Source organism: Synchiropus splendidus, chromosome 5 (genome assembly GCF_027744825.2).
Source record: "Synchiropus splendidus isolate RoL2022-P1 chromosome 5, RoL_Sspl_1.0, whole genome shotgun sequence".
Taxonomy (NCBI): Eukaryota; Metazoa; Chordata; class Actinopteri; order Syngnathiformes; family Callionymidae; genus Synchiropus; species Synchiropus splendidus.
Window position 1 is genome coordinate 23,777,058 of NC_071338.1, and position 10,137 is coordinate 23,787,194.

The 10,137-nt window shown below is 42.7% G+C and overlaps 2 protein-coding genes across 2 annotated transcripts; both read left to right on the top strand.

Moving 5' to 3' along the window:
* The first annotated feature begins 564 nt into the window (after positions 1-564).
* galk1 (galactokinase 1) lies at positions 565-9,362 on the top strand. Its single transcript, XM_053866792.1, has 8 exons — positions 565-872; positions 1,780-1,969; positions 2,417-2,536; positions 2,608-2,743; positions 2,827-3,008; positions 3,604-3,754; positions 3,823-3,985; positions 9,159-9,362. Exons 1-8 carry the CDS (start codon positions 708-710, stop codon positions 9,231-9,233), a joined length of 1,182 nt encoding a protein of 393 aa, XP_053722767.1. The 5' UTR covers positions 565-707; the 3' UTR covers positions 9,234-9,362.
* LOC128759662 (BTB/POZ domain-containing protein KCTD21-like) lies at positions 4,057-9,305 on the top strand. The gene is made up of 2 exons (XM_053866793.1): positions 4,057-5,937; positions 7,935-9,305. The coding sequence occupies exons 1-2, from the start codon at positions 5,524-5,526 to the stop codon at positions 8,391-8,393; spliced, it is 873 nt and encodes a 290-aa protein (XP_053722768.1). The 5' UTR covers positions 4,057-5,523; the 3' UTR covers positions 8,394-9,305.
* Positions 9,363-10,137: the final 775 nt, after the last annotated feature.

The window sequence follows — 10,137 nt, forward strand, 5'->3', positions numbered from 1 at the left end:
GTCTTTAATCCGTGTGCTCAATGGAACTGTGACCTTGTCACTAAACTCAGGAAAAGTCGAAGATATGTGCCAATATGAATAGAACACATATTAAGTAAACATTAGAAGGAAATATTATGATTATTATTTATTAGATTTTTACTGTTAAATTGTCTTAATTTAAAGAAAAAACAAAATCCTTCATGCCTTGAGGGATGGCGGAGTATTTGCACAAATACAAATGACAATAAGTAATACTGTGTTTGTTTCAAATAAAATAAATAAGGGTGACATTGGCGTACACAGTAAATACCAAATCAAATGAATGATATATTATTATATTTACAATTGTAATAAGGTACTCTGATTGCTAGTTTTAGTTTGTTTTGCAACAACGTATTTGAGCATGTATATAGACAAAAAAGTTTTTTTTTCAATATCACTATAGTCTTAGAAGGTTTGCACAATCGGGGTCTGCAGTACATTTTTTTTTTTTTCAATTCTGCAGCTTTTTCAGAACAGTAACTGTCGAAGCGGCCTGTCACGTGATTTTGAACGAATCAGCGCGCCAGCAGGAAGTGGAGCCGGTAGTGGCGCCTGACCGCCGCTGTTTGGAACTAGTTCACCCAGTTCTCACCTGTTTCCAGTAAATCTAGTAATATTTAATTCGTAACACTGTGCCCTTTCTCGCGCCTGAGTCGAAGACTCCTTTCTTCAACGGTGCTGCCATGGCCAGTGACGTGCCGAGTGTGACGGAGTTGCTGCAGGAGGCTCGCCGTGTTTACATGCTGGAGTTTGGAAACGAGTCTCCGCAGGTGGCCGCGTGCGCGCCTGGAAGAGTCAACCTGATCGGAGAACACACCGACTACAACCAGGGACTTGTCTTGCCCATGGTGAGTTCCGAGCCAGTCACTGCGCTCCAGATTCAGCCGGAAGATACAGCACATTACATATTTTATTACTCATGATAGTCATAAGCTGGTTGCAAAATAAGAATTTTTAAGATGTGACGATAATATAATGTGTCGAAAGTTGACCCAGAAATAGTGATCGCTCTCCACACCAGAACATGCAGCCAAACACGGTCCATCTCCGTTGACTCCCCCTGAGTTTGTCAGTGTAGGGAGGTCATGTGACCGTGTGACTTGAGCCCCACATCATGCTTCAACTGCACGACACAGCAATGGGAATAAATTAAATCTTGAAAAATGTCCCATGTTTGTCACCGGCTGCTTCTGTCAGATCGTCAGACTTGGAGCTGTTTAATCAGCATTTGCACTTCAGAGAAGCACTTTGGACCTGTGCCAGCCCTCTTCTTCATTATTAGATTAAATGTTTGATAATTCAAATATATATTTTAAAACAAAATTGTGAATTTCAGACCAGCTCACTTAAATTTGCCTGAAAGTGCCCTAGCCGTATTGCCACCACACTGGTTTCCATGAAAAGTGTTTTCCTCCATGGTAATGTTGCAGACTTAGGTGGAAATTCGCAGATTCCCATGTCTTCGTGGACCTGCAGCTGTGCTATTGTGGGTGCCATATTTGTTTTTGCTCATATTCTCCTGGTTATCTACATCCCATGAGTTGTGACACTCATTCATTTGGTGGGGGAGGATTATTATAGCCATAGTGTATTTATTTATTTAGTCTCACTTGCTCATAGAGACGCCTTGCATCAAACCATTATAAGTGTTTGTATTTGCTATGTTATATTTAGTTAAAAATATAGCTGCCTTGCTAAAAGGAACGCTTCAATACCCAATAGAGAAAGAAATAATGACTGTACTTGGTGTGCCAGGCGCTGCCCCTTGTGACTGTAGTGGTTGGAAGCCGAGCATCTGGTCGGGATGTCACTGTGGTTACGACTTCCAAAGACGCTGATGAGCCCCGCAGGGTTGTCTTCAACTTGTCCTCAGATGCTTCCGCACTGTCTCCAGGGTCACCCAGATGGGCCAATTACGTGAAGGGGGTTGTGCAACATTACAGAGGTAAACAATCGACCGGATCTAAAATTGTGGCTTCACGACCTACTTGTACCCGAATGCCTCCAGTTTCGCTTTGTATTGTCAAGACACTGCTGTCAAATTGAGCAGGTAGTTCACCTCTATTTGGTTTTACCTGCTACTGGCCACAAGGGGTCACTCTCTGCTAAACCTGAGAGACAATGTTAAGTTATAGTTCATCAGCACATTACTTTCCGAGTAGACTGAACTTTTTTGCCATATTAAACACATCCTAGTTTAATGGCTGTTGCACAGACTTGTTTAATACCTTTCCAAATCCAGAAAACATTAAGTGCAACCCATAAAAAATCTGTCAAGACAAATTTTTGACTCAGAAATAGGACCCCACTCCCAAACACATTTCCAAGGTTCTACTGTACATGAAAATGTTCTCAACTGTGACTCATAACGATCGTTCTCCATTTGTTCCAGCTCCCTTTGTTCAAGGTTTCAGGGCAGTGATTGTCAGCAGTGTCCCTTTGGGTGGTGGTCTGTCCAGTTCTGCCTCACTGGAGGTGGCTTTTTACACGTTCCTGCAGCAGCTGAAGCCAGGCCGGTATCTCGTCCTCTCTGAAGACCTGTTGTTGGGAAGGTCTAACTCATCTGCATCTGTGTTCTCGCAGATGATGGAGACAAACTGTCGAAAGCACTGGCATGTCAGCAGGCGGAGCACACTCACGCTGGTGTCCCCTGCGGCATCATGGACCAGTTTGTGTCTGTGCTTGGCCGAGAAGGCCACGCTTTACTTATTGACTGCAGGTAGTTGTGATGACTGGCATTTTTTCCTCTCTACTTACCACTAATGTGTGTGAAGTGTTAAGGTGTGTTTTGACTTGATCAAGGTCCCTGGAGGCCTCGCCGATCCCTCTGACAGACCCAGACCTTGTCATTCTCATCACTAACTCAAACGTGAAGCACTCTCTGGCGGGCAGCGAGTATCCCATTCGACGACAGAACTGTGAGGAAGCTGCAGCCATCCTGGGGAAAGCCAGTTTACGAGATGCAACAGTGAAGGACCTGGAGGGTGCGAAGACTAGTTACTGTATGAGAAGCACACTGTGGAATTCTGGATTTGAAGTTCTTATCAGTTTATCGCTTCTTTAAAAAGGCTAGTGCCTCCGCATGTCTCAAAAAATAAGATATCATGAGAAGGTTGTGTCATTTCAGAAGGTGAAACACAGATATAAAATTGGTTCAATACACAGAGTGACCGTCATCATTTTCTGAGACAATGAGGTTATACTTTTGTCTATTCGACTTTTCAGAGACAAAGAATTTTTGGTTGAGTCTGTTCAGATTTTCTGAGACACAGAATTTTGTCGGTCAGTCCGTCTTATCTCCTTCTTTTTGCAGACACTGAATTTTTGGGTTGACCTCTGTCTGTCTGCTTATTTGTCTGTCTGTCATATCGATTCAAGACACTTTCCGAGACACTGAATCCTTGGTTGAGTCTGTCTGACTTTCTCTCTGTCCGTCCATCCATCCATCAATTCAGTCCTGTATTGTTGAGTCTGTCTATATCGCTTCCTGTAATCTTTTACACTTTATGTTCTGACTTCCTAATAACCTTTTCCCCATTAAAACAACCTTGCCCGCAAATCCTTTCAATCTGTGTCCAGATGCGAGGGATCGGCTGAACGATGTGAACTACAGACGAGCCCGGCATGTGATCGAGGAGATTGACAGAACCGCCCGAGCTGCCGAGGCCCTGAAAAAGGGAGCCTACAAAGAGTTTGGCAAGCTGATGGTGGAGAGTCACAACTCTCTGAGGTACAGAAGGAGCAACTGGAACATGGCGACTGAAAGTAAATATTTATTGTTTTGTTCTTGGCATTCAGAGACCTGTATGAAGTGAGCTGCAGGGAGCTGGATGAGCTGGTGTCTGCTGCGATGGAGGTGGACGGACTGTTTGGGAGCAGGATGACTGGAGGAGGATTTGGAGGCTGTACTGTTACTCTGCTTCAGGCCAGCGCCGTTGACAAGACGATTCTTCAAATCCAGGTCAAAGAACACACTTTCCTTTCATTGAGCCTGAAGTCTGGGATTTACGTTATGTTTTCGATGTAGTTATCTGTCTGGATCATTGAAACAAGGCTGCCATGCCATTAACATCATGATTGTTATCTTCTCAGCTGCGGTAGGAAGTTCCGTGCCATAATTTATGATAATATTGAAACGACATGTCTGAGACCAGAGAACCTGTTCTGTTGCAGGGCACTTGTTGATCAGGCCACTTTGTCCCTTTATCTGCTGTTAAGTTGCGGAGAATTTCCGTAAACAAATATCAGATGCATCAGCTGAGGTGACCTGTAGATCATGTGAGTTGTGTTGAGTTTAAAGTTAACATTCTTCAGAAGTCACTATGCTGTTGATCCCTTGGATTTGATATTCATGGAATATTGAAGAGCTCCAGGTCTAGAAAGGTGTGTCGTTAGATTGCTCAAGGAGGACGATACTCAAGTAGTCAAACGTGTCTGCCTCTGTTTGAGGTTCATATCCAAGTTTAATTCCTACACCTTTATCACCCGGGGATCTTCAGTGGAGATTCCAACGCATGGTTTTCCACAGGAAATTAAATCTCTGTTGGGAATGTGCGTGATGAAGCAGGTTCTCAGAAGATATGGGGCTTTTTTTGAGGAGCAGATATTGAGAGAAACGGTGTGCTGGAAACATCTCTTGGAATGAGCCAGAAGCTTCTCTCCATTGTTCATGGCTTTCCTTCGCTGCTCGCCACGTTAGAGATCGCAGCAACAATCGACATCCCATAATATCCCTCATGTTCATGCAGTTTTGAGTGGCTGAAGTCGCTTGAAAAACTAAACAGTTTCCCTTCACCCAGCGACCAAACAGTTGTGAGAGCCCAAAAAGAAGACGTTAAATACAATCTGACCATTTTCTTTTGACCACCTGACTCTTAAAATCACCCGCCGATACGATCAGGTTGTGAATAAAGTAGCTGTAATAGATTACCAGGTAGTACTTGGCCCTGCTTTTCCTTCTCTTCTCACTCATTTAAGTTGTTTTCCTCGGTCTCCTGAGTGATTGGATCATTTTGTTTTGAGACATAATACTGTTTTGTGTCACTTTAAGAGGAATGCAACAGCCAGTCCAGCTCCACTGTGTGTCTGTGAGAACGGGGTGGTCGAGGAGGAGGGGGGTCTGAGCGGAGAATAAAGGCGATGGAGCAAGCGGCCTCCAGTTATTAGCATTCTGGACTGGTCTCTGTGGCCCCGCTGTCCCCTCTGGCTGCACGTCTGAAGTTTTATATCTGGACGAGACAAAATCCAAAGTGCAGCTACAGATCAACTGAAAGAAAAGCACAATCGGAAGCGTTCTCTTCGGGGATAAATCTTCAGCTACTTGGCAGATATCCTCCCAGCTCTGTATCCTGGCTACTGCTGTGGCTTTATGTCAGAAAATCAAGTCTGTCGGGGAACAAAGGATCCCTTAAAACATCCCTCGCCTGAGCATTCTTAACTCGCGTTCTGAGCTCATTGTCCTCCCAGCAACATCTGAGAACTGCTAAGCCTTAACCCAAGATGCTCAACCTCAACTCGGAGAACAACAATGACAACAGGAGCCCCTTCCAGGATCCGGTGTCTTTGAACGTGGGCGGCGAAATTTACACGACAACTGTTGACACCCTGACCCGGTATCGTGACTCCATGCTCGGCGCCATGTTTACCGGACAGATCCCGGCTCTGAGGGATGAGCAAGGGCATGTTTTCATCGATCGGGATGGCAAAGTGTTCCGATACATTCTGAATTACCTGCGATCCAGCTCCCTGGACTTGCCCCACGGCTTCACAGAACTCAGTCTGCTGAGAAGAGAGGCGGATTTCTTCCAGATTCACCCCCTGATGGAGGAGCTGCGCCGATATGAAGCGTCCGTGCCACTCAGCTGTAAAGGAGGACCAGTGGGAGCCATGCTCATCCTCAATGTTGACTCCACGGTACGTACTTTTTAGGGTTAGTTAAGTTTAAGTTAAGTCAAGATTTTGTTTACTTTTGTGAAGAAGTTGATGTCTGAAGTGGAAGTGATGTGGTTGACTCGGTCCCAAATTTTCAATGAGCGACATATCCGATCACATGACCAGCTCTAGTTAAAGTAGGCAGAAATAGTTTTATTTTGAAATGCAACAAGCCAAACAAATGCGGCCTCTTCTTCGTGTATTTTTTAGGGACACTGTAGCGCCACTGCCAGCTGCTGCCCGTTTGAGCTCATTGCACTAAGATTGATGATTGGTTGAAAAATTTGTTTTAAAAAAAATCATAGCCGCAAATGAGAGGCTTACCTCAAATGTTTCTTTTTCTTACCTCAAATTTTGCGTTTTCAGTTTCCACTGCCAATGGAGAAACAGTGGAAAGGTGTGGAGCCCACTGGTTGTTATTAGAAAGAGGTGATGTCTTTATAAAGTTTATGACTCCGCCTGTTTAGACCTGTCGTGGAATTGGAACTCTGCCACCTCTGCAGCTAGTTATTTTTGAAAAACCGCCACACTGCTCCATTTCCACAACACTTCGGGACTAGGTGAAAATTTGGGGTTATGGGAGGTATGCGGTGTCCCAGTACCTTTCTGTTGCATTTACATCATGTTTCCTCGGGACACACAAAGTGAATAATCCAATGAAGGTCATTGCCAAATAGTTCCTGAAACCTGGAGACTGTTGAGTTTCGTTCAACTGACTCAGTCAGGCTGTATAGTTACTTTCCTGCATAATTAATGCTATGGTGTGTTTGAATGGGAAACACCACAATAGTTAAAGGAGGATATACATATTTTCATCTGTAATTATCCCACAAAAATTGTTTCTCTCAATAGAAATTTTACCAAAAAGCAGCTCGCTCATGACTAAATAGAGTGTCCTGTATGAATTCCCCTGGAATTCACTGGGAATCTACCTTCAGTAGTTCTTGGAAGGCCACTACAGGGAAGTGGGTGAGACCACATGCTCCCACAACTGGTGACTCATGAGTGTGGGACTTTTTGTTGGATGGAGTGGCAACCAATGCCCGGAAGATTTTCTTGTTTATTGCGATGAATTGTGTCTGTGGTATTAAGTGTGTAAAGTTATGTTCTGTCACATTAGAGCGCATGGTGTTGTTCTGAATGCTCCCTTTAAAATGGCTAAATTTATTTTTAAAAATATCAAATCACTAATTTATGTTTACAAAATAAAAAACAGAAATATCTTTGATTCAATTGCTGTCAACTATAAACTTGATTGGTGTGCAGAAATCCTATTCTTAAATGAACGTTATTAAATATTAAGTCCCTTTTTTATTATAGATGGGGGAAATATCCTGTTGTCTGTTATTTACTGTAAATACAGAATTTTACTGTAAATACAGAATTTTAGAACTTTTACTACTACAGGCTATTCCTCTTTGTTAAGCGGAAAAAAAGACTATTGAGTTGTATTCAATAATTATTTAAATTATTTTAGTGATTTATTTTTCTCGAGCTTTATTTCTGAGGTTTTTATTCGGTGTGTGTCCTTCAGTTGCCGCACACCATATGGCACCTGCCTGCGGTTTGTACCCATCCTAAGCAGTCAGAGAAAGCAAGGTCAGCTTGTTGAGTGGTGTGGCTTAAATTAGCGAGCTAAGACGGAGAAAATATTCTGCAGCTTCTTGGCCTATTCAGAAACAATCTTTGTTGTACTATATGATCTGGTTTTAGATGCACAGTAGATCTGTAATTTCAATTGAGTTTCATGAAACAGTGTCCTGATATTCAGAGGCCACCAGATGGCACTGTCAGCTGTAAAATGTATGGACTTGAACAACTAATACAATTAAACCTTGCATCATATGCAAACCAACAGCGCCATCTAGTTGCCTCTGAAAATTAGGACACTGTTTCATCAACTCATGAAACTCAGTACTGTTTCATGATACATCTACCCATCACTATTGGTTACCATACTGTTCCTTCTCTCTCTCCAGGTCCGTGTTCTCCACTTTAACTTGCGACGTGGGCCCGAAAACTACGAGCTGCGCACATGCTCAGTGCGAGCCTTCACCGTCGAACTGTTTTGCACCTGGCCGTCCTTCCTCAACATGCTTTGTGAGCGCTTCTCATACAGGACGTCGAAAGGGGGGCTGACTCACCCACATCCATGTAACTTGAAGCCGAACAGGCTGAAACTGGAGTGGGTCCCGAGGCCCACTGAACTCCCGCTGGACCAGTATGACAAGCAGCACTACAGAGGTCTGACTGTGTGTCACCCTGACGACACGCAGGCTGATGACCTCATCTTGTGTGGGGGAATGGAGATCACAAACATGCAGGGGTTTTTGGAGGAGCTTCTTAAGGTGTCAATGAGCGAAGGGTTCAAAGTGGACCTGGTGTCTCCAGACTCTGGAGATATTCTCAACTGCACCGCGATGCGGCTGGTCAAGTGATGGAAGCGCATCCATGACATGCCACTTGCTGCATCAGAGTTGATTCTTAAACCATCGGGGAGATTGTGACTGAATGTTACCCACCTTCAAAATGACCAAGTTTTGCTGAGTGGAGTCTCGTACTGGACCATTGAACCCATTCACATTCTAACATCACTGACATTCATATTATTTAGATCCACTGTTTCTAAGCGGAGGTGTATTCATTTTGCTTAACTTAATACCCAACTTAATACAGATTTTTCAGATTGAAGTATGAATCTCACAATACACAGTGAGATTGATAGCATTAATAAGGAACCTTTCAGTTTTAGTGGTTCACTGTGTTAGAAAATATTGCTAACTATAACCCAGTATAAACATAAAGTCTGACTGGATGAGTCGGTGTGTAATTTAAGTCATGGGGAAGTTGTAATAGAGGAAGTTTGGAGCAGGAAAAGATGTGTCTTGACCTCATAAGCGGAGTGTCTGTTATAACAACTCCAGTCGCTCTTTTTGGAACTTCCTTCCTTTTGAGGTATTTTTATATTTGTGGAGTTCAAAAAGACCTTGGGAGATTTTAAGTGTTAGTTTTTCAAATTTTTTAAAATTTTAAAACTGTTTCCCCCTCAGGAGCTGTATTCGCATGATGCGTTTCTTTGTTTCATTTGCGCTTGCAGAGTCATTATCAAACACTGCTGTGGAGTCTCTTAACTGTTCACTGTCCGTCTGCCATGTTGTCTCGTGTGAAATGCTGATGGTTCGGTTGTGTTTCTTCTATTGCAGGAGCGGTACAGAGGGACGCCGACGTTCTACGTCACGACTCCGTCAGAGGGGGCTCGAGCTCTGAGTCTGCTGTAGAAACATCTGGTCACTCTTAGGACCAACATACTGTATTTAATCACAATGATAAGTCTGATGGTAAAGGGGAAACATTGTAATACAATGCTTGTACAATTTCTACTGTTTATATGAAGAATAAACTTACAATCCTGATGATGATGATGTTAAAATTCTCAGTGATTCATCATTTATTTATTTATAATTCTTATCATTAAGATTCTCAAACATGTTAAATCTACATCTTGTTCCGAGCTGTGGTAAACTTTAGTGTTTTATGCTTACTATTGGCTGCACCAGCATCTTCTGTTGTGACCAAAACGCAGCTCATGTGAATACTGGGTCGCATAACTACATGCTCAGCAAAATGAGAGTAGAAATAGTCTTAAATTATTTAGTGAAACACTTTATATATATTGTCCATAATTGTAAATTCAGTTTTTAAGTATCTTTACAGGTCTATGTTATTGTGTGACCTTGAGAAACATGGACATGGACACTGCTATGATTTATAAATTATAGAATTCCTGTGATGCTTCAGAAACCCACAGGTATTGACTGGGTTTGTAGTTGCTTCTCTGAAAGCCGCAACCACTGTTTCCTAAAATGAAAAGTAGTTAATTTTTCTGTGTGTGTGTGGTTGGTTGTGTGGTATGAAACATTAGGATTCTGAAATAAAGATAGATGTATATTTTGATAGTTGACTAGACCAAAAAAAAAAGCCCACATCAGGCCCTTGTCTTATTGTAGCGTTGTAAATAGTACTGGGAAATGTAGTAAAATTATTAGTATACATTTATGTAGTGTATCTTGTTTTGAAGCGTTTTACTTTGCTGTCTCCTTTTATGAAATGGTCCCGCACTTCAGACGTTTTGGGTTGCGATGCTCCAGTGGTGCAGTAGCTATGACGTCACGACTCGTCGAC